The sequence below is a fragment of the Hippocampus bargibanti genome, linkage group LG10, assembly GCF_051943395.1.
Source record: "Hippocampus bargibanti isolate YZ-2025 linkage group LG10, ASM5194339v1, whole genome shotgun sequence".
NCBI lineage: Eukaryota > Metazoa > Chordata > Actinopteri > Syngnathiformes > Syngnathidae > Hippocampus > Hippocampus bargibanti.
In genome coordinates, this window is record NC_142743.1 from 5,512,907 (window position 1) to 5,537,524 (window position 24,618).

At 40.5% G+C, this 24,618-nt stretch overlaps 3 protein-coding genes across 4 annotated transcripts in view; 1 reads left to right on the forward strand and 2 right to left on the reverse strand.

Annotated features, from left to right (window-relative positions):
• Positions 1 to 17,248, forward strand: part of LOC148892203 (sodium channel and clathrin linker 1-like) — a 53,693-nt gene extending 36,445 nt beyond the window's left edge. The window contains exons 11-17 of the mRNA XM_089006353.1: positions 7,352 to 7,426; positions 7,525 to 7,664; positions 7,751 to 7,943; positions 10,818 to 11,014; positions 12,177 to 12,255; positions 15,835 to 15,930; positions 16,082 to 17,248. Coding sequence (XP_088862479.1) covers positions 7,352 to 7,426; positions 7,525 to 7,664; positions 7,751 to 7,943; positions 10,818 to 11,014; positions 12,177 to 12,255; positions 15,835 to 15,930; positions 16,082 to 16,132 — 831 coding nt within the window. The 3' untranslated portion in view covers positions 16,133 to 17,248. The remainder of the gene's footprint in view (positions 1 to 7,351; positions 7,427 to 7,524; positions 7,665 to 7,750; positions 7,944 to 10,817; positions 11,015 to 12,176; positions 12,256 to 15,834; positions 15,931 to 16,081) is intronic.
• On the reverse strand, positions 16,688 to 21,938 carry LOC148892204 (integrin alpha-M-like). Its single transcript, XM_089006354.1, has 9 exons — positions 19,805 to 21,938; positions 19,646 to 19,723; positions 19,278 to 19,353; positions 18,925 to 19,032; positions 18,797 to 18,838; positions 18,592 to 18,717; positions 18,406 to 18,522; positions 18,093 to 18,203; positions 16,688 to 18,004 (listed from the first exon to the last, which is right to left on the reverse strand). Exons 2-9 carry the CDS (start codon positions 19,657 to 19,659, stop codon positions 17,819 to 17,821), a joined length of 780 nt encoding a protein of 259 aa, XP_088862480.1. The 5' UTR covers positions 19,660 to 19,723; positions 19,805 to 21,938; the 3' UTR covers positions 16,688 to 17,818.
• Positions 21,939 to 23,026: 1,088 nt separating this feature from the next.
• LOC148892205 (integrin alpha-M) overlaps positions 23,027 to 24,618 on the reverse strand; it is a 45,458-nt gene continuing 43,866 nt past the window's right edge. For both annotated transcript variants that reach the window (XM_089006345.1, XM_089006346.1), the window contains 2 exons: positions 24,432 to 24,542; positions 23,027 to 24,343 (listed from right to left, as the gene is read on the reverse strand). In XM_089006345.1, the coding sequence (XP_088862471.1) occupies positions 24,158 to 24,343; positions 24,432 to 24,542 (297 nt within the window). In that variant the 3' untranslated portion in view covers positions 23,027 to 24,157. The remainder of the gene's footprint in view (positions 24,344 to 24,431; positions 24,543 to 24,618) is intronic.

A 24,618-nucleotide genomic window follows, 5' to 3' on the forward strand; every position in this document is an offset into this window, starting at 1 on the left:
ACCCTGAGAGCCTTCGTTGCAAACTTGATGAGGATGTGGAAAACCACACTTGAAGCCAATGGCAAGCCACTAACGCAAGTGTCCATCAAATGTGGCATATATCAAGGTGATGCACTCTCCCCACTGCTGTTCTGCATAGGACTGAACCCCCTCAGCCAAATAATCGCCAAGACAGGCTATGGATACCGCCTCAGAAAGGGAGCTACAATCAGTCACATCCTCGACATGGATGACATAAAGCTGTATGCTAAGAGCGAAAGGGACGTAGACTCCCTGATCCACACAACCAGGATCTACAGCAGTGACATCGGGATGTCATTTGGGCTGGAGGATGGTGACTAAGAGGGGCAAGGTACTCCACACTGAAGGGGTCTCACTCCCTGAAGGAACAATAGCAGACATTGAAAACAGCTACAAGTACCTCGGTATACCCCAGGCCAATGGCTACCTCGAACAAGCAACAAGGAAAGCGGCTACGACCAAATACCTCCAGCGGGTGAGGCAAGTCCTAAGAAGCCAGCTCAATGACAAGAACAAGACCCGGGCAATAAACAGCTATGCCCTGCCAGTGATCAGATACCCTGCAGGAATTATAAGGTGGCCAAAGGAAGAGATTCAGACCACGGATGTTAAGACCCAAAAACTCCTCACCATTCATGGAGGGTTCCATCCCAAGTCCAGCACCTTGAGACTGTATACAAGCCTTAAGGAAGGAGGCCGGGGACTAGTGAGTGTGAGAGCCACTGTCCAGGATGAAACATCCAAGCTCAATGAATACATCAAAGAAAAGGCTCCAACGGATGATGTACTCAGAGAATGTCTCAGACAATGGGGAACAGAAAAGAAATCAACGTTGATTGAAAAATGGAATCACTTTCAACATTTGAAACATATTATTACACAACGAAATACTCAAGCTCAATAATACCTACTTGTGTTAAACTCCGCAAAATCATGGATGGATTGTCCTGACCGCGCGCTCTCCAAACTCGCCACGGACGCCCTCGCTCGCCTTCACGCGCAAATAGTACACGTGTATCGTTGCCAAGCACATAGACATAGGCTACCTCCAGTTGAAATTTGCATACTCTGCACAGCAGCCTATCAGAAGCCTGCTTCGTGCTTCGGACTTTCCCAAGAACGCTTGGGAAAGTCAACTTTTCAGAGTTGTCTGCCTCGTCCGCTAACTTTTTCAGACTTTCAGACACTGTTTTTAGTTTGCCCATGTCTGTTTTAGAACCTTACTGGCCATCCATCCTCAACCTAAAATGCTCCCAAAAGCTCATCTAATAATTATGCACACTTGATATAGGGTGTTGATGTCATTAGATCACATCCCTTCTCATTACAAAAATGCACATCATTTGATATACAGTACTTAATTGGTAGTAGACTTTCAAAATACAGTAAAGTCTTGTTATATCGATATCGGATATATCGATAGTCCCGGTTATATCGATACTATTTCTATGCACGCACAGAGAAAATTACATGCAAACAGGGTCGGATATATCGATAGTCCCGGTTATATCGATATTTTTTCGGACTCCCTTGAATATCGATATAACGAGACTTTACTGTACTACTTAATTGCCTAATATTTCTGCACGCAGTGTATGTATGTATGTATGTATGTATGTATGTATGTATGTATGTATGTATGTATGTATGTATGTATGTATGTATGTATGTATGTATGTCTATTTATTTATTTATTTATTTATTTATTTTTGCCTTTCAGGCCTTGAATCGAGAGCGGCAGAAGACACTGGATTTGGAGAATAAAGATAAAGCCATCCAACAGTTAATCCAGGAAGCTGCCGTCCTTACCAGGAAGGAGGTACTTACGAACAAAATTGTGTTATTTATGTTATGTAATTGTATTATATGTTAAAGAAAGAAAAATCTTCAACACATAACTTGCAATTAATGATAAATATATGTATATAGTACTGTATATAGACAATGTGGTGATGAAAATCAGGAACTTGCTTTAAACTGGGCTGGTTCCCTCAGCATAACATTTCGTATTATTTCTGTAACTGTCAATGAGACTTTTGCGCCGATCAACAGATATTTTGAAATGCTGCTGCTTGTCAGCAAACTTCTGTAGCTGTCTCGGGTTTTAAGAGTGCCTTCTTCCTCTTTCCAATAGCTCAAAAAGACTTGGATCTGGCCCTTCAGCCAGGGTTGTCCAACTTCAGTTTTGCAAGTTTTCGGTGTCTCCTTCCTCTAACATACCCGATTCAAATGATCAGTTCATCAGTTAGCTCTGAGAAACCAGATAACGATTCCAATCATTCGAATCAAGTTGTTGAGAGGAGGGAGACATCTAAAACAGATTATACAATGGCCCTTGGGTACTTGACGTAGATTCTCAAAGTTGCACTTGACTGACTCTAGGTCATTTAACAGGATAATGACTAAAATGGAAAAAGTTTCCAACACCCACGGATGGGGAACAACAAATAATTGGACTGTTCAGAGGTGGCCCTAAAACATATTGAATATCGGCAGAAGAACTGAAACATGCCGTCGAGGAAAGGCCCGTTTCAAACCCCAGACAGCTGGTCGGTATGTGCATGAATCATTTGATTGCAGTCATGCAGGGAACATTAATAATAACAATGACTTATGTATTTACCAGGTAGATAAGGTGCGAGAGGAGTGCAATACTGAACTCCATCAAATAGCACAGGCACTGTCCCAATTGCAGATGGTAATCCTGTTTGAGATCACTCTTGTTCTCTACTACTCTTGTGGTCCAGTCAGTGTAGAACAGGGGTGGACAAACTTTTTGACTCGCGGGCCGCAATGGGTTCTAAAATTTGACAGAGGGGCTGGGCCAGGAGCATTTGGAGGGACTGTTTGGGCCGGAAATACTAAACCTAAAGAATTAAAGGACAACCGACGCCTCTGAACAAGTTATGTCTATAATTTATAAAATCACTTCAAATGACTTCGACTGGGCGTATTTTACAAAGATTCCACAGCATTGGATTGGATTGGATTGGATATGCCTTTATTAGTCTCACAGTGGAGAAATTTACATTTCACAGCAGCAAAGTGATGAAAGGAATGAAAGTAGAAAAACAAAATACATGAGCTGCTGGAAAGGCAGCCACTCTCGCGGCGCCGTCTTGAAGTCAAAATAACAAAAAAAAACTAAATAACAAATAATATGACAGCATAGAGACAATATGACAAAACAAAGACACAAAGAGACATTCATTCTTCAGGACTTGCTGTACCCTCTTTGTGATGACATGAAGCAGTTCTAGATGAAAGAGGAGAGGATCAAAGCGTCTTTCCACCAGTGGATCAGGGACATCATGGTGGAATGTGCACGTCGACTACAAGCTAAATGTTGAAAGCAAACACGCAGCTGTAGCATCCATTGACGAAAAGAGATTATCTCACATCCCCTGTTCCACATAAATCTGCTTCAATTCCAAGCCGCAACAGTTCCACATACGCATCGGCGCTCTGCGCTGACGCTCCTTTCTTCTTATCGCGGGTTCCTCAAGCCATGCATCCACCCAGCCGCAGACTGTCCAACAGCACTGACCTTTCCGCTAAACAAAGCGGGGCTGTGAAGATGCTGCCCATTACAGGCGCAAAAAAGCACAATGGCCCCTTTGGTGTCCAGCGATGGCAGTCGAATGGCTCCGACATTCCTCCCATTCAAAAACAGTACTTGCATATTCATGCTGCCGAAAAGGCGCAACCGCTCAGCACAGTCTTCTCCTTGATGAATGTCATGGTCAAAAATGCTGAAAAACAATCTGTATCCGTTCCACACGATGCACAACAACACAAAGTGACAAAAGAAAACACAAAACAAGACAAAAACGACCAAAAAAAGCAAGGCTCATGAGAGCACTTGCTGAGGCTGCCTACTCGGGCGCCATCTTGGACTTCTATAACATATAGCATATAGCTATAGTTTACGTTTTAAGACTTGCGCTGAATATTCATTAAGTCTTGTTTTCGAGTTGATGACGATCCCCATGTGACGTCACGTTTGGACCGCCCCTGACCGAGAAAGCGACACACAATGCATTTTGCGGTACTTTGTTTGGTCTGAAAACTTCGTGTTGATCCGTGTTGATGGCAAAATTAGAAGGAAAACACATAATGTGATGGTGAATCGTTGTGTGTTGCACCAAGACTACTACAGTGAGACCTCAACTTACAAACACCTTATCTTACAAACTTTTCATTTTAAGAACGTCAAATTTATGAAAATTAAACCTTATAATAAGCACTATTTTCATAATACACACCCACCACGGCTGGCGGAGTGATCTTCGCCGGAAGCACACGACCGAACAGCGCTCCAGCCGGCACTACTTTGCACACCCCCTCTCATTGAATGCACACGTCGATCGCCTACGTAGAGCTTTTTGCTGATAATTTTACTATGATCGGACCGAAAAAAAAACACCACAGGCTCGTGTTCAGCCTAAGAAGACACAAAATAAAATCACAGTCGCTGAGAAGAAGGAGATAATTGAAAAACACGAACAAGGTCTGCGTTTGTGTGATTTAGTGGCCGAGCACGGCTATGCTAAGTCAACCATTGCTCCCATTCTCCGGAACAGAGAAGCCATCAAAGGTGCATCTGTTGCAAAAGGTGTTTCCGTGCTCTCAAACCGACGGTCTCGGGCAATCGAAGAAGTTGAAAAAAAACTTTATTTTACAGCACAGTTTATTTCTTTAATTACATTCCTCATGTAATGTGCCTCTCTTCGTGACTGTCATGATCTGGTTGGCGACCAACGGGGGCGCTGTCGGCCCCGCCTACACCTGCACAGGTGCTGGTCGTCCCGATCAGATTGGCGACCAGCGGGTAGCGACGTCAGCCATGCCTGCAGCCTCGCAGGTGCTGGTCGTTTAATCATTGACACTTAAAAGGACACCCGGCACAACCATCCGGTGCCGGTTCATTGTTTGTTTGTTTGCTGCTTGGTTGCTGCATGCATTGTGTATGTGTTTGTTTAACCTTGGCGGACTTTTACTTTTGGTCTTCTTTTGCTACTTTGTATTTTTTTCCATTCAGATGATTTTGATGTTTTACATTTTGTTCCTGCTGACTTTATTTTAATACAATTTCTCAAACAACCTCCTGCTCCCTCCTGCCTGCTTTTTGGGATCCGCACCCGCCATCACCACCTCGCAAACCGTGACAGTGACTTTATGATATAATGCAGTGTATTTCTTTCATTACAATACAATAGCACATTTATTATACATCGAATAAGGTATGTCGTGTGTAGTTTGAAGGCTTATTTCGTTAAAAACTATATTTTATGTAAACCCGGGAACGGATTATTCCCATTTTAATGGTTTCCTGTGGGAATTTTTTTTTAGATACACACTTTTCGCCTTACACACTCTGTCTGGGAACCAATTAAGTTCGTAAGTTGACGTCTCACTGTATTTGATTCTAGTAGATACAAATTCCCAGCAGACAAATCAGCATATTTCCAACGGAGCTTGGGCGCCATCTTCTGCATTTTCTGGGTGCTACATTGCTGACATGGGAGGACTCCTTGAATCAATTGCAAACATTTATGCTTTCCTCTTCAGAACTATTTGAATCATATTCATAAGTGGATGAGTAACAAGAAAGCATCTTCTCCGAATCTGAAGCCATTGTTTTGATTCTCGAGCAAGGCAAAACATCTTGGCGTGATGTCACGAACAAGGGGGCAGGACCTTCTGAAACTGTCCATTTCCGGATTCATTTTGAGGTCATTTTTATTGGTGTTTTTCATTTGACTAAAAATATCAGCCTGTGTGTTTTGGGTATTTTAGATGCTATAAAACGTTTTTCTGATGTCAGTAGGAAACAAAAACAATGGTGCCGGTTGTCCTTTAAATGTAGTGTGTACAAACTTCATAGCACAGTAAGAACACTACAACCCAATTTATTAACTGTCTTTCAAATGTGAAAAATATCCCTGATCAGTTAATAAATTTGTCTCAAGGAATATGCAAGATATGGTGTTTGATTCTCGAGCAAGGCAAGACATCTTGGCGTGATGTCACGAACAAGAGGGTGGGACCTTCTGAAACTGGCCATTTCCGGATTCATTTTGAAGACATTTTTATTGGTGTTTTTCATTTGACTAAAAATATCAGCCTGCGTGTTTTGGGTATTTTAGATGTTGTCCTTTAAACGTAGTGTGTACAAACCTCATAGCACAGTTAGAACACTACAACCCAATTTATTAACTGTCTTTCATATGTGAAACATGTCCCCGATGAATTAATAAATTTGTCTCAAGGAATACGCAAGATATGGCATTTACGGACTATTTCGCAGATACTGGGAGGAGGAAATGGAAATAGATTAAAATAACATATGCACTGTGATTTATCAAGATTGCATCTGTTTTTAATAAGTTTCAATCGACGGTGCAAAGTTAAGAAATCAACATTTATTGAAAAATTGAATCACTTTCAACATTCAAAACATATTATTCCACAAAGAAATATTCAAGCTCAATAATACCTACTTGTGTTAAACTCCGCTAAATCATGGATCGATTGTCTTGACCGTGCGCTCTACAAACTCGCCACGGACGCCCTTGCCTTCACGCGCAAACAGTACACGTGTACCGTCGCCAAGCACACAGACATTGGCTACCTGCAGTTGAAATTTGCAACTCGGCACGGCAGCCAATCGGAAGTCTGCTTCTTTCTTCCGGACTTCCCCAAGCGTTACAAGGTTATTCGCATATCATTTTCCAAAATAGATGCACAGAACCTCAGCCCAGAAGAAAGATTCAAAAGAAGCTAACAACATGTGTGACGCTAAAAAAAACGTACATATATATATATATATATATATATATATATATATATATATATATATATATATATATCAAACCGTGACTGTAAAGTGTATGTGAGAGTTATGAAAGGGGCTTAGTGGCTTGTAGCGCCCCATGATGACAAATGACTACTGCAGCACAATCTGCAGCCTTGGACATTTGCCGTAAATTAAGCAAGCTAACATTTGTGTTAGGTACAGCCTTAATGAATATAAAAACTTAATTCTTTGTGACGATGTTTTTTTTATTTTTATTTTTTTGCGATTGCTCGTCTTATCGTGTTTCATGTTGTGAAAAACGGGACAGGCAACTTTTCAGAGTTGACTGCCCTTTGTCCGCTACCTTTTTGTCACGAGTTTCAGACACTGTTTTTACTATAATTTGGACAAATTCGGCGGGCTGGATTAAAAAGCCTAACGGGCCGTAGTTTGTCCATCACTGGTGTTGAACCTTTCCACTGGTTTGTCCTCATTCTCTTGTCATGACCCATCCACTCTATCTGTCTCCAGGATTGTGCATTTAAAGAGTCTCAGATTGAAAAGTGCAAGTATGAGAAAAAATCTCTTGAGAAGGAACTGGAGAAGGTGCTTTTCATAAAACACATTGGAAGATTTAAAGTTTTTAAGATTTGTGCTTGGACTTTGGCAAGTTTTTACATTTTTGTGTTTTGTGTTCTTTTCAGGTGACAAAGTATCGGGCGGAACAAGTCCTTGAAAAGATGAATGCCCTTCACCAGAGGTGCCTAAATGCAGAGAGGTTAAGGGATGATATGAGCCTCACTCTGCAAAATGCCCAAAGCAAAGTGAAAAAGGTTGAAATTGAGTAAGTGACACTTTTTTTTTCAATTTCACCTGTTTTCAAGCGGCATGACTTCAAGTTAAAGATTTCCCTATTTTTCCCATCTACAGCAGCAATGAAGAGTTGTCGCGCAGCCAGGAGGAAGTACATCGTCTGCTCGGCAGCTTGGCTGCAACCCAGAAAGATTGTGACCTTATCAGGGAGGAGCGCCTCCAGCTACAACAGGAGAACTTGCAACTCCAAAGGGAGATCGATGAGCTGCAGAGAAGAAATTTGCTGATCCAAAACAAGACCAAAAGTCAGGTCAGTTCAAGATTTTAAGGGAAATATACAATATCACAAAAAGAAAGTGTGACCTTCCTTTTAGTTGCATTTGTCAAATATAGAATTGACCTCATTTTTAGCGGGCTTCAAATCAGTTTCCATTGTCCGGAATGTATATTTGCCCATACCTGTCAACCTCCACGGCTCCATGCCCTTACAAACTGTCGTATTTTCCCTTACAAAATACAAATACCATTTTTTTTTCAAACATGTTTATTTATGTAATTTAACATGTTATATTGTACATGTGTTTTGTTATATCATTCTGTACATATTCTTAATGAATGATGAAATTACAAGTGTTGTTACTACAGTGCTCTCTATTGTATGCTATTGTATGATCGATATATTTTCCAGACTTCTACGTTTTTGGCGTGGCTCTTTGTATCAAAATGTGTCTTTAAATCATAGAAACCAAAGGCAGCTACTTTCACGTCTTTTTTTGCAAACAACACAATACGAATATTCCACACCTTTCTTCGAAGCTTGTATCAATCCCTCTGTATCTATCCCGGTCAAGGATGACACTTCTTACTGATGACCCAACGTTTATTGTGAAACACTTGGAACACCGTGAAAACTACAAAGGACATTGAAACGACAACATTACAATAAGTTCGACAAAACATTCAGTCAATAAGGAAATTAATAATGTACCTTGTGCACGTTATTAACCGAAAGTAGATAAACCTTGACGTAGATGTAGACTTGAGTCGTTCTCTATCTAGCACAGGGGTGGGCAAACTTTTTGACTCGCGGGCCACAATGGGTTCTAAAATTTCACAGAGGGGCCAAGCCAGTAGCATTTGGAGGGAGCTGACGCTCCTTTCTTCTTATCGCGGGTTCCTCAAGCCGTGCATCCATCCAGCCGCAGACTATCCAACAGCACCGACCTTTCCGCTGAACAAAGCGAGGCTGTGAAGATGCTATCCATTACAGGCGCAAAAAAGCACAATGGCCACAGAGCTGTCCAGCGATGACAGTCGAATGGCACCGACATGACTCTCATTCAAAAACAGTGCCGGCATATTCGTGCTGCCGAAAAGGCGCAACTGTTCAGCACAGTCTCCTCCTTGATGAATGTCATGGCCAAAAATGCTGAAAAACAATATGTATCCGTTCCACACGACGCCCAACAACACAGTGACAAAAGACAACACAAAAACAACAAAAAAGCAAGGCCCATGACAGCACTTGTTGACGGCTGCCATCTTTGACTTCTTCTCTGAATGAACACATAAAATTAACACAGACTCACGCTTACACATTGAAATGCTTATGAAATTCCAGACACAACCCAGTCTATCAACGGCTTTGATGGCTTCCCATAGCTCTAACCTTTCCCTATTATGGCGCAACTGAACATGGGATGTAGTGGCACCTTGATGGCTTGCGAAGCTGCAAGAGGGTCGTAATGATCCCATCGCCACTTGTGCTACTCTGTGTTGTGGATCAACGTATCCCCGTTTACTGAGATGTTTTTCCTTTTTCAAATCCACACTGTACTCCTCCTAAAGGATCCCAATCTTGAGTTGTTTGATTTCCCTCCCTCTCGTGTTTATTTATGTTTAATAATAATCGGGGACCTGACAGACTCTTGTTCCATCTCTCCTTGTTGGTCATCATTTTCCCATATCTCGTGTGTCTGTTCCATTTGATAGCACAACAACAATTTGGTTGTACGACAATAAAGAGAGTGATTCATGAACCAAAAAGCAAAAACCCAGAAATAATTGAACAAAAATCCATTGGGGTTTTCATTTTATTTTATTTTTTTAATTCCCTAAATTCTTCAAAAAAAACAGATTAATCTATAACATGTCTTTTCTATGACAGGAGCTGATTGCCTTGTAAAAATACTGAGAAAAAAATCTGATCATAGGGTGATAGACTGTGCTGAACGGTTGCGCCTTTTCGGCAGCACGAATATGCCGGCACTGTTTTTGAATGAGAGTCATTAGATCTATGGGTGCCACACAGGGGTCCATTCAGTGGTCCCCCACTCTGTGAGAACTATTCATTTAACCCAAAGGTGTCAAACTCATTTTTTTGCGACGGGCCACATTGCAGTTATGGTTTCCTCTCAGGGCCATTATGAATTTTGGGAAACCATGAGAATGTTTAATCCCCTCCACATATTACATAGAGAGCACACAACAAATTAATTAATCACTAGTCAAATTTTAAGTCAAAAATAAGGAGTTTTGTTGTGGTTTACATGTGACAATTTGAAAATTTGGTTCAAACTTTAGCAAGCATCATGGAATTTCACAAGTTTAATTTGCTTTCGCGGGCCGAATAAAATGATGTGGCGGGCCAGATTTGGCTCCCGGGTCATGACTTTGACACCTGTGAATTCACCCTTTCAGGGACAGGTTACTAAAGTGGACACTTTATCATGAAAGGGTTAATGTTTAATATGCAGATTTGCATGTATTTCAGTATTCATGATTTCTGTACAGGTGCTGCATAACTACTGCTCTAAGTCTGCTCATCCCAATTAGCTGATGTAGAATGTACATTGCTTGTTTTCAATATTTCATATTCTTCTGCATGTGTGCAATTAATTTCCCCAGTGCGAGATAAATAATGTTACAGGCTCTACTATATGGTACGATCTAAATGGCATCTCGAGATTTCTATGCTCTGCTGTGTTATGTTCACCAGCACCAAGTTCTATGTTTCCCAGTAAGCTTCAGCTACAGTATTATTCGGCATTGAATGCCAATTTCACCAATTACATATGACAACAAATATGGCAAAGATTTTTTGCCCATTTGCTGCAATTTCACCAATTACATATGACAACAAATATTGCAAACGTTTTTTTCCCCATTTGCTGGCCGGTGCCAGATATTGCAGATGGAGCAAGAGTGCAAGTTGAAGGAGCAGGCATGTGACGCGCAAATGATGGTGCTGGAAGAAAGGAGCCGCAACTTAAATGCTGAGCGGATGCAGCTCCTCAGTGCACATCAGAAAAGTATTCAACGTTCACATGATGAGGCAACAAATATGGCAAAGGTCTTTGAAGCCAAAATTCAACATCTCACGTAAGATGTGATATTTTTCTTTTGTTTTCGTCTTTCCCCTTCAGAGGTTGCCACAGCGAACGAGTGTCCTCCATTTAACCCGGTTTTGTGCATCCACTTCTCTCACACCAGCTACCTTCATGTCCGCATTGACAACATCCATAAACCTCCTCTTTGGTCTTCCTCCTTTTTTTTTCTTCTTCTTTTCCTTTCGGCTTTTCCCTTCAAGGGGTTGCGATGATCCACATGTTTGTTTTGGCCAAGCTTTTACGTCGGATGCCCTTCCTGACACAACCCTCTGTATTTATCCGGGCTTGGGACCGGCTCAAGAAGACGTATGTCCCTTTATGGCTACTTTATGGCTCTATGGCTACACAAAATGGTCATCGGCAAAGCAACATTCAAAAAAGTAAAAAACATATACTCACCATTCAGCTCTAATGGTAATCATTACTATACAGTATGCCTATTTTGCTTGATGCAGTGTTTATTTGCATGTGTTTTGTCAACCGTGGACACTCAATCAAGTTTTGCGTTTGCTTACACATAAATGAATCGCTGTGGCAGAACATTCAAACACAATGTATTTAACACACCTTCCTGTAGAGGAAGTTTTTGATGGGTTAAATGATGAGAATAAAGCTCATTTAAAGCAACGTGCTGCTATTTCCAAGTACTCTACGCTTGATGATTTTCATTTCTGAACTGCACATTGTGCCAACAGATGGAGAAACACACCATCAAGGTTGATCAAGCTTAACAGTTTAGTATTGTTAACAGAGCCGAGAATTAAACCATTTGATATAATATAAAAATATACTAAAATTATATATTTATATGATATTAGTTTCATTATTAATTTAATTTTGTATACATTTTCATGAATTAATTTTGCGGGCTTGCTATTCCAGCTGTCTTAGGACAGTAGGCGGTGGACCAAACAACAATTCACGCTGACAATCACACCAAGGGACAATTTAGACTAGAGTGTTCCATTAGCCTGCCATGCAGAATTTTGGAATGTGGGAGGAAACTTGAATACCCGGAGAAAACCCACACAGGCACGAGAAGAACATATGAATTCGACACAAGGAATCCATTATACAGGACTGACAAACTCAAAACAAAATGTTGACAGTTGTGTTTGTGGTTTGACATGTAATTGTGTCTTGCTCCATTTTAGGACAGAGATGAGTCAACACAAACGACGATTACATGAGCTAGAACTACAGTTGAGAAATAATCAAGACACTATGACTGAGGTTTGTGCAACACCCAAATAATACCTTGCATTTGTGATGGTTTTTTCATGTGTGGTTTAACGTGACATGTTCACTTCTGGCCTGCATGGAAACACCTTACGAAAACATGGGAAACGTGTTAAATCCCAAACCTAAGTTGACGCTGAAGACTGCATTGTTGGCTAGAAAGTGAAAAAAAAAAAACATTCAGTAATTTTAGGACTTTTCATTTTTATGTTACGAATTGAAAACAGCCTTGTGGGATTGACCTTCAAAGCACATTGTGCCTCCTCCTTCGAGAACTGCACCACCTCCTCATCACCACACGTGGGATTCTACAGCCAACAATACCTTCTCCAAAAATGGCCTTATCAGCTGATGTTTCAAAAATCACTGAATTGTAATAATGACACCAACTATTCTGTTCTTAAGGCACAAGGGCAATCAATGTAAAACATGGTGTTTGTATGTCTCTCCCTCTCACACACACACACGCACACAAAAAGACACACATACGCACGCGCACATGCACTCACTCACACACACACACACGCGCACACGCAAGCAAACACACATGCATATAAATGTCAGAATTTATTATTTAAGATAACTTTGTGATAATACTCACCATTAATCTGAATCGATGAAAAGGTTTCTTCAGCCGTCATCTGTACTTTTTTTGAAGGTGTCGGACGGTTCGCCTCCTATCCAAGACGCTTCGTCAGCGAACTAAAGTCTCTCTGGTCGTATCGGCCCACCAGACCGGTTTAATGAAGGATTTAGTTGTTTTATGATGTTTTATCACTTCTTTTACTCCCCTTTCAAACCATCTATGTTCTTTCGCTAAGATTTTAACCTCATTGTCGAGTGGTTGCTAGCTTTTAGGTTCATATGTATTGCCGATTGAGGCCCACTAATATTATCCCTGCGATGTTGATAGTCTTTTTTTTTTGAGAATGTGTTTAGTCTCCCTAATGTACTTACTGCTCTTTACAATTTTCATTCTTACTATGTATTAAATAAACTACATTACTTTGTTTTAAAAAAAAGTAAAACATAAGACATTTTAATTGGTTGTCTTTTCCAAGAACTGATAAGTTTGTAATCTGGCGCTTGTGCAGGATGTTTAAGCCGTAAATAACTTTGGTGGAAAAGGAGTATCTCAAGCCCTAAATTCTGTGCAAGGCCGGGCCTTCTAGAATCTTGATGGAGACGACAGTTCACCTTGCCGTGTCTGTTTCACTCAGATTTACTGTGGCCATCTGCGCTTTGACTGTAGGCCCATTGTTTAGTTGGTCAGCAAAGCACGGCACTTTTAAACATGATAAATTATTATTCTCCATCACCAACCAACGGAGCTAAGATAGTTGTTAAATATTTGGCTACATTGTATATAGAGGTTTTCTGTTCCTCACGATTGGTAAAAAAAACAGCCAAAATATCTAAATGAAAGTCAACTTGCCGGGTCCATACACAAGGTTACTGCGAGCTAGCCTGCATACTGCTTGCACGCTTGCTTTCTGCGGTCTCTCACAGAAGTATATTTATGCTAACGTAACTTGTCAAAGTGCCACTGACATTTGACTGTTTTATCAATGATATTTTTTTCATTGCAAATTATAATCACAGCGCAACCTGTTCTCTCCCCAAAGGCGAATCCTTCATTCCATTTAACCTGAAGTGTACAATACTCGTCATCTTTTTTACTCGTCGGGCGTATTCAAAAGGGGGTGTTTCCCTGTTTCGACATCAATGGCACCTAAATCAGTATCATCCAATCAAAATTGCGCTTTCAGCCAACTGCTCCCAAACAAGAAATGAACAGCGAAAAAGTGAGAATATGTATTTAGTTCTACCAGGCAGATGCAATCATCAAAAAAGCCATATATGGCTCGCGACCTATAGGTTCCCGACCCTTGCCTTAGTAAAAGCGAGGATTTCACAAAGCATAAATGTGTCTGAAAACCCGAAATTGTTGGACTACAATCCAATTGGTTGATAACCATTATGTTAAAAATCGAGGTTTTACTGTACATGCCGTAGATTTGTCTGAATGCATTGTAAATTAGATCACATACTAGTGCGGACAGAGACGAATAAATAAATAAATCAATAAACACACACGTCATCTGTCTTGCTTTGTGTAAACGCGTTTGGTAAATGATACAACTTCTGGATAATGTTGAGGTTCTTTATTATAACTGCCATCTTATTCGGAGGGAAAAAGCAATTGACAAGTATGCCTCTTGTACACTCCGTTTGGTCTATTGCCAGACATCGCGAGTCGAGCAAGAAAATACAATTTGCTCATACCATGACATTATATGACTTGAATAGACCAGAGATTTTCCCAAAATTCTTGATTGCGGTCACGTCCCTGCACCCTCCCTCCTTATGAAAGAAAAACTGTGCCGCCCAGAACTGAATCCAACAAACGTAATTACAGTGATACCTCGGCTTACGAACGCTTTAGCTAAAGAACTTTTCGCCTTACGAACGTTAAATTCGCGAGAATATAATCTTGACATACAAACTATTTTTCGGGAAACACACGGAGCGCCACAATGAGTGATGTGTCGTTCGCGAACGAGCCGGTTCTTGGCGCTCCTAAAATTGCAGCCGGCTTTTTTTCCCGCAATTCCCCGCCCCCAGTCTTCGGTTAAAGCCGCACGTGATTGGTCACACGCAGCAGTGAGCAGGGGGAGGGATTACAGAAACAGAAACTCACACACACACACGCGAAAGGGAGACGACAGAGAAACAAAAGAGAAAAAAAACAAAAGTGAAATGGTGAGAAAATGGATAGAAAACAGTGACATTTGGACTCGTTTCAACTTTATTGATAGTTCAAAGGCAGAGTTAAAATATGCAAGGTTAAAATATCCCATCAATCATGCTCCACAAATAACCCGCACAAGCCATCTGTACAATTTGAAGAGAACACACAAGCAAGGGAACCAGCTACTAATGAACTTTCTAGTGTGTCTGCCTGCATCTGTTACGGTTGCAATATCACAACTCTAAGATGTACAATCCAGAGCTCCTTGAGACACTTTATGCAAAAAGCTATCCATTCCATCAAGCAATTAACGACCACCACAAAGGTAAATAAAACAACTTTATTATACAGAACAGTTTATTTCTTTAATTACAATACCATAGCACATTTATTATACATAAAATAAGGTATATTGTGTGTAGTTTTAAGGCTTATTTAGTTAAAAATTATGTTTTATGGGGACCTCTTCTTTTCCTATCGGCTTTTCCCTTCAGGGGTCGCCACAGCGAATCAATGTCCTCCATCTAACCCAGTTTTGTGTTTATTATTATTGTTATTTTTATGGTTTCCTTTGGGAAATTAATGTTTGGAATACACACTTTTCGCCTTACACACACTTTCTGGGAACCAATTAAGTTAGTAAGCCAAAAAATCACAGTACAGTCAAACTTTACCTCATGAAACATAATGAAAGAGGTGATTTTTTTGGGGGGATGAAGCACAGTTGACTGAAAATCTTCTGTCTCGTGCACACCTGTTCACTTTTCTTGTGGATGTGTCTATAAATGCGGCCCCATCACCAACATTTGATGTGTGTGCAGTATGAGAGCCAGGTAGCGGAGTATCAAGAGCTGTCAAGCTGCCTCCAGAGGCGATTGAACCACGCAGAGCAGCGGGCTGCAACTGCCCCACAACAGGTACACCGCCTCATGTATTTTTTATTCTTCAGCTAACCTTTGATCATATGATATTTTGCCATCATGATCATTTATGACGCCACCGATGCTGATTAACTAATTATTCTATGATCCAAATTCATTTGGATCCCAATCATTATCTTTTCCACAGCTGCCTGTTTTGACATCCAAGCGAATCAACAATTTTGGGGCTGCAAAATGAAGATTATGACTGCCAACTGTGTTTGCTTTATGTTTTTTGCTATTTTGCACTTTACTGCTGTAAAAGTGGAATTTCCCCACGAGGAATGAACTACCAGCATCAAAATAAACATTTTAATAAATGACAACTCTTTCTTGACTTTGTGCCATCAGTCCATCAAACATTCTTCACTCATTATGGTTAATTGTGCCAGTCCAGTAGGCCGATCGATCTCCAGACCTCCTTGGCCAAAACACCATCTTCTCCTGTTGCGCCTTAGGGGACACATTGTAGGCAAGACTGTTGTGAGATGTCGTCCCTCTGGTGTGCCCACTGTCTGGCCCGAGAATGTCTTTGAGTTGAACATGCCAAATACACAAGGGACGTATCCAAAACACGCTGCTAAGTCACTTCAGCTGGTTCTTTCTCAGCCACGTACGCTGACAAAAAAACTACTACTACTACTAATAATAATAATAATGAATTAATAATAATAATAATAATAATAATGCTAGATTGTCTTTTGTGACAATTCAAGGCACAATGTAGATCAAGATTGAAAAGCATATTAACTCATTCAAAGTCAAAGTCAGCTTTATTGTCAAATAGGCTAATATGCACGACATACAGCACAGATGAAATTACTGTCCTCTCGGACCCAGCGTGTAAGGCACTTATAATGACTTAACAAACAAACACGAAAACTACAATTTGCCGGAAGAGAGACGCAAGCCGCTGCGTGGTCACGCACTGCCATTTTGGGAAAGAAAAAAACAAAAATATCAAATAATACGACAATACAAACACACACAGTCATTTATTCTTCAGGACTTTCTGTACCCTCTTTGTGATGGCACAAAGCCATTCTAGATGAAAGAGGAGAGGATCAAATCATCCTTTTCAGCAGTCACTTCACATTCATGAATTTATTCAAGATGCCCATTTCACGGTAAAATCAGCATCAAATAATAAATTTCATTTATAAGCGCCTTTTAAAACTCAAGGTCACTTTACAGTCACAGGATAAGTTTTTCTGTGGGTGAGCAGGGGCAGCCACATGCAATTATTATTATTATTATTATTATTAAGCTGAAGATACTCAGTAAAAGGCTCACAAACACAAAATGGCCACACAAACTATACTCACCATTTGATGACAATGCTCTGATCTGAAATAGACAGCTCTTCCCTACATTACATCACAAACAGAACTACAAAGTCCTCTAAGATGCTTTATCTTCCAGTCACCGTTCCGCAGAATTTTATTTCCTACAAAACCTATTCATGTGCCAGTGATATGGTGGTTAATGAGTTGAAATTTAGGTGAAAAACTCTATTAAAGTCAATTGGATGTTGAGAAACTTTCATGTTTATCCTTGACAGAGAACTAAATATCCCCTCTGTTACAATGATGCCCGGTGCATCCAAAGCTCTGGACAGCAAGCTCGTGTTCCCGGACATTTCTTCATGAATCTTTTTTAACATTTCATTTCTCAAAGTCTTTGGAATGACAATCTCACTGCCTTTGTATATGATGTCGTCCACTACATATAAATCCATCCTGTAGTTGCAATATTCTGCTGCACACACACATCATATACCTAACCATAAATCATGAAAATAATGGACAGTGTATCATTGCACTGTTCTCTTGACAGTGTCATCAATGTCCATAAATTTGCTCAAGCGTCTGAATCCCATCATCATTTATTCCAGGGCTGCCTCCGCATCAGCTGACCGGTTGTTTTGAAGAAGTGATTTTTCCTCAGCAAACCGCTCACTCCCGGGCTGGCTTGCACTGCGGTTTTCCTCAGCAGCAGCTCCCATCTGAAGGGCAGCCTCCTCTTCCTGCTCTTGATAATACTGGACTGTTTTTCTCTTAAAGCATCCCAGCTTTATTCGTAAAACAAAAATAGTGACATGGTGGACTTGAGTAGAATCAACCACTCATTTGGAGTGACATTCACACATAAAAACTCACCTTATACATTACGCATGTCACGAAAACTAAAAGGAAAATTCCAAGTCCAGTTCCCATTAATATAATGAACTGAGTATCAGGCGAAATAATGAACTCGATGTGAACTTCACACTGTTGACAGATAAAATACACTTATTACTATCAGGTGTACCTCATACCAATTTTGTTGTGAAAGTGCTTTCTTTCCACATGGCGTCCCTCTTTTCATGTGTCAGTCCTTTATGCTTTGCATCACAGTCGAGAACATTTGGACATTACTTGCATGGAGTATTTGTATGGAGTATTTATCGGAGCCGGAGTGAGTTGAACGTACCTCTCGTCGGTGAGAAGAATCCAGTACATATCTGTGTTTGTCGTAATCAATATGGATCATGCTTTTGAACTTTACCTCTGCGCTCTCTCCAGTATATCTTTTCAGAAATGCTTTATTCTGCAAAGCGTGGATTTCATTAATTGTCGGATGAGATTTTTTTTTTCTTTATGCGTGTACAGTACTTACCTGCGCACGCTCTTTAAAATCACTAAATTGTATGTATCCTGAGAATATAAACTCAGTGGAAGATTCCTTTTCCAGCATCACCTTATCGCACTGAATGATTTTGCAGTGTTTTTCTGCTGAACAATACTGAAAATAAATGAATGTAAAAAAAAATCTGTGCCATTGAACAATTTGGAAAGACAACTGTGTTACTGATTGGACTTACTTCAGAATGAATCCTGGTGATGTTTTTGCACTGAGTTTTGTTCTTTAAAAAAAAAGATAAGATAGAATGCCGATTAGTCTAAACATTCAGATGCCGATCAGGTTTTAATGTGATGTTATTTAGGTTACCTGTTGTACAATGACTTGATAATTTTCCATTTCAAAGTTGTACTGGAGTTGAGTTGGGAAGCTTAGAGAGACATTGACAGGAAAAGCCTTCCATCCCGGGTTATCCACCTGCCATGAGTGAGTTTTAAATGAGGACTTACAAACGACGTTAGTCGATAGACGATTACTAATCTGAACCATTCACGTGCACCTCTCAAACTGTCAAACTGCCTGTAGCAAGTGATGATACCAATCCACCACTGCTGATCTTAGACATGCTAATTTTGCAAAGCACAGCGCTTGTTGTGGAGTAATCACACGCCATAAGTGGCTTGTTTTAAGCTGTACACATATAGTCAAATAATTGATTTTACCTTATATATAATGACCATTCTTTTTGGGTCTGAGTCTTCTTCTGTGAAGTTCACGTAAGTGGTGGTGTCATCTTTCCTAAACAGAAAGACACAAGAAATAAATTACAGTAAAAAATACCAGTCAAAGGTTTGGAAACACCCTCCCAGTATGTTTTTTTTTAAATAATAATAAAAAAAAATAAACAAACGTCCTTCATTTTAAACTGGAAAAAAACTAATCAACATGAGGAAGAAGAATTGATGGAAAACTAACACCCACCTCCAATTTACTGATTTTAAATATGACCGGAAAGAAGAGAAAAATGGAAATATGCGTATGGAAAAAGCACTTGTGTCACAATATACCAACCATGTTCATGAGGACTTACACTGTTATTGCCATTTTTACTTCAAATTGTACTGGTAGCGTCTTGGTAAGCAGAAACACGGTGGAGTTGTTATTATCACTGAGAAAATTACATAGGCAGAGATTTTTAAAGTGTCATAAAATAATGAAACATGGATCAAAACATAAAAATGACATCTACCTTTCTCCAGCGACACTAATTGCAATCGTGTCATTCCACTGATACTCCGTACTGACGTGGAAAGAGCTTTGAAATGTTGCCTCAAGATGCAGGGGGAAAAATTACATGAGAGAAGCAGAGAGCATGTCCATTGTTTCCGTGAGTCATTGTAAGCGGATATTGAAGTCAGTTAGATTGAATGGGCTAAATAAGGGTGGGTCATATACAATGCTGTAGGGGGGCATTCTTTTTCATCAATTCCACTGGCCACACATTTCCTAACCAGATGCATGACAAAATATGTACATACGGGCAAAATATGTGCTCTTCAAAACCTGTATAAAAGATCCACTTTGCTAAAACAAAAACAGGAAATTGGACGCAAACAACAAAAACAACCAGTAATACTGTAAAAAAACAATAATAATTATTATTATTATATAATATATAATTGAATGCAAAAGGGGTCTCTTGTATCATAAAAATGACCATTCGTGGAAGGCAAGAAATTCCTTTCATAACTTTGCTGCTGTGAAATGTGTAAATTTCTCCACTGCGAGACTTCTTTTCCTGTCGGCTTTTCCCCTCAGGGGTCGCCACAGCGAATCAATGTCCTCCATCTATCCCGGTTTTGTGCATCCTCTTCTCTCACACCAGCTACCTTCATGTCCTCTTTGACCACATCCATAAACCTCCTCTTCGGTCTTCCTCTTGGTCTCCTGCCTGGGAGTTCAAGACTCAGCATCCTTCTCCCGATATAGTCACTCTCTCTCCTCTGGACATGTCCAAACCATCTCAGTCTGGCCTCTCTGACTTTCTCTCCAAAGCCTCTAATATGAGTTGTCCCTCTAATGTACTTATTCCTGATCCTATCCAACCTGGTGACTCCCAAAGAAAACCTCAACAGCTCTGCTACCTCCAGCTCTGCTTCCTGTCTTATCTTCAGTGGCACTGTCTCCAGTCCAAACATCATGGCTAGTCTCACCACTGTTTTATTCACTTTTCCTTTCATCCTAGCTGAAACCCTTCTACCACACATCACACCTGACATTTTTCTCCAGCCGCTACAGCCTGCCTGGACACGCTTCTTCACCTCTTTTCCACACTCTCCATTGCTCTGGACAGTTGACCCCAAGTACTTAAAATCCTCCACCTTCTTTATCTCTTCTCCTTGTAGCATCACTCTTGCACTTGGATACCTCTCATTCACACACATATATTCCGTCTTGCTGCGACTGATCTTCATTCCTCCTTTCCAGGGCATATCTCCACAGCTCGAGTTTCTCCGCCACCTGTTTCCTGTTCTCACTACAAATCACAATGTCATCTGCAAACATCATGGTCCAAGGAGATTCTTGTCTAATATCGTCTGTCAGCCTGTCCATCACCATAGCAAACAAGAAGGGGCTCAGAGCTGACCCCTGGTGGAGTCCCACCTCCACCTTGAATTCCTCAATCATACCGACAGCACACCTCACAACTGTGTTGCAGTCATGATACATGTCTTGTACCGCTCTAACATACTTTTCCGTCACTCCAGACTTCCTCATGCAATGCCACAGCTCTTCTCTGGGCACCCTGTCATACGCTTTCTCCAGATCTAGAAAGACACAATGCAATTCGTTCTGACCTTCTCTGTACTTCTCTATCAGCATTCTTAAAACAAACATTGCATCTGTCATACTCTTTTTTTGGCATGAAACTAAAGAGTTTGATGGTTCTCTTTATTTGTAAGTAGGTTCGTTGTCAGATCTCCCAGGCAGGTGACGCGCAGAGCTTGATCGCGGCATGGAGTCGAGCAAGTCGTGCCGTGATGTCCGTCCGACGCCCGGCGTGAGCCCGAGATGAGTCTGACAAGATTCTGCCCAATCTCTCTGTCCCGCGACAGCTCCTTTTATACCATTTTCAAGCGTGTGCTATGCGTCAGGGTGAGACGCACATCAAGGAGATCAAGGAATTGAAAGACATGAAAGGGTTGAAAAGCGCACTTCAAAATCATACACACGTGTGACGCAACAAAGCCATACTGCTGCTCACAAATGTTCACTTCTGCTCTTAGTCTCGCTTCAACTACTCTTTCCCAGAGTTTCATTGTATGGCTCATCAACTTTATTCCTCTGTAATTAGTACAACTCTGCACATCTCCTTTGTTCTTAAAAATTGGCACGAGTACACTTCGTCTCCATTCTTCAGGCATCTGTTCACCATCATCTCCAAAAAATCACAGTACAGTCAAACTTTACCTCATGAAACATAATGAAAGAGGTGATTTTTTTGGGGGGATGAAGCACAGTTGACTGAAAATCTTCTGTCTCGTGCACACCTGTTCACTTTTCTTGTGGATGTGTCTATAAATGCGGCCCCATCACCAACATTTGATGTGTGTGCAGTATGAGAGCCAGGTAGCGGAGTATCAAGAGCTGTCAAGCTGCCTCCAGAGGCGATTGAACCACGCAGAGCAGCGGGCTGCAACTGCCCCACAACAGGTACACCGCCTCATGTATTTTTTATTCTTCAGCTAACCTTTGATCATATGATATTTTGCCATCATGATCATTTATGACGCCACCGATGCTGATTAACTAATTATTCTATGATCCAAATTCATTTGGATCCCAATCATTATCTTTTCCACAGCTGCCTGTTTTGACATCCAAGCGAATCAACAATTTTGGGGCTGCAAAATGAAGATTATGACTGCCAACTGTGTTTGCTTTATGTTTTTTGCTATTTTGCACTTTACTGCTGTAAAAGTGGAATTTCCCCACGAGGAATGAACTACCAGCATCAAAATAAACATTTTAATAAATGACAACTCTTTCTTGACTTTGTGCCATCAGTCCATCAAACATTCTTCACTCATTATGGTTAATTGTGCCAGTCCAGTAGGCCGATCGATCTCCAGACCTCCTTGGCCAAAACACCATCTTCTCCTGTTGCGCCTTAGGGGACACATTGTAGGCAAGACTGTTGTGAGATGTCGTCCCTCTGGTGTGCCCACTGTCTGGCCCGAGAATGTCTTTGAGTTGAACATGCCAAATACACAAGGGACGTATCCAAAACACGCTGCTAAGTCACTTCAGCTGGTTCTTTCTCAGCCACGTACGCTGACAAAAAAACTACTACTACTACTAATAATAATAATAATGAATTAATAATAATAATAATAATAATAATGCTAGATTGTCTTTTGTGACAATTCAAGGCACAATGTAGATCAAGATTGAAAAGCATATTAACTCATTCAAAGTCAAAGTCAGCTTTATTGTCAAATAGGCTAATATGCACGACATACAGCACAGATGAAATTACTGTCCTCTCGGACCCAGCGTGTAAGGCACTTATAATGACTTAACAAACAAACACGAAAACTACAATTTGCCGGAAGAGAGACGCAAGCCGCTGCGTGGTCACGCACTGCCATTTTGGGAAAGAAAAAAACAAAAATATCAAATAATACGACAATACAAACACACACAGTCATTTATTCTTCAGGACTTTCTGTACCCTCTTTGTGATGGCACAAAGCCATTCTAGATGAAAGAGGAGAGGATCAAATCATCCTTTTCAGCAGTCACTTCACATTCATGAATTTATTCAAGATGCCCATTTCACGGTAAAATCAGCATCAAATAATAAATTTCATTTATAAGCGCCTTTTAAAACTCAAGGTCACTTTACAGTCACAGGATAAGTTTTTCTGTGGGTGAGCAGGGGCAGCCACATGCAATTATTATTATTATTATTATTATTAAGCTGAAGATACTCAGTAAAAGGCTCACAAACACAAAATGGCCACACAAACTATACTCACCATTTGATGACAATGCTCTGATCTGAAATAGACAGCTCTTCCCTACATTACATCACAAACAGAACTACAAAGTCCTCTAAGATGCTTTATCTTCCAGTCACCGTTCCGCAGAATTTTATTTCCTACAAAACCTATTCATGTGCCAGTGATATGGTGGTTAATGAGTTGAAATTTAGGTGAAAAACTCTATTAAAGTCAATTGGATGTTGAGAAACTTTCATGTTTATCCTTGACAGAGAACTAAATATCCCCTCTGTTACAATGATGCCCGGTGCATCCAAAGCTCTGGACAGCAAGCTCGTGTTCCCGGACATTTCTTCATGAATCTTTTTTAACATTTCATTTCTCAAAGTCTTTGGAATGACAATCTCACTGCCTTTGTATATGATGTCGTCCACTACATATAAATCCATCCTGTAGTTGCAATATTCTGCTGCACACACACATCATATACCTAACCATAAATCATGAAAATAATGGACAGTGTATCATTGCACTGTTCTCTTGACAGTGTCATCAATGTCCATAAATTTGCTCAAGCGTCTGAATCCCATCATCATTTATTCCAGGGCTGCCTCCGCATCAGCTGACCGGTTGTTTTGAAGAAGTGATTTTTCCTCAGCAAACCGCTCACTCCCGGGCTGGCTTGCACTGCGGTTTTCCTCAGCAGCAGCTCCCATCTGAAGGGCAGCCTCCTCTTCCTGCTCTTGATAATACTGGACTGTTTTTCTCTTAAAGCATCCCAGCTTTATTCGTAAAACAAAAATAGTGACATGGTGGACTTGAGTAGAATCAACCACTCATTTGGAGTGACATTCACACATAAAAACTCACCTTATACATTACGCATGTCACGAAAACTAAAAGGAAAATTCCAAGTCCAGTTCCCATTAATATAATGAACTGAGTATCAGGCGAAATAATGAACTCGATGTGAACTTCACACTGTTGACAGATAAAATACACTTATTACTATCAGGTGTACCTCATACCAATTTTGTTGTGAAAGTGCTTTCTTTCC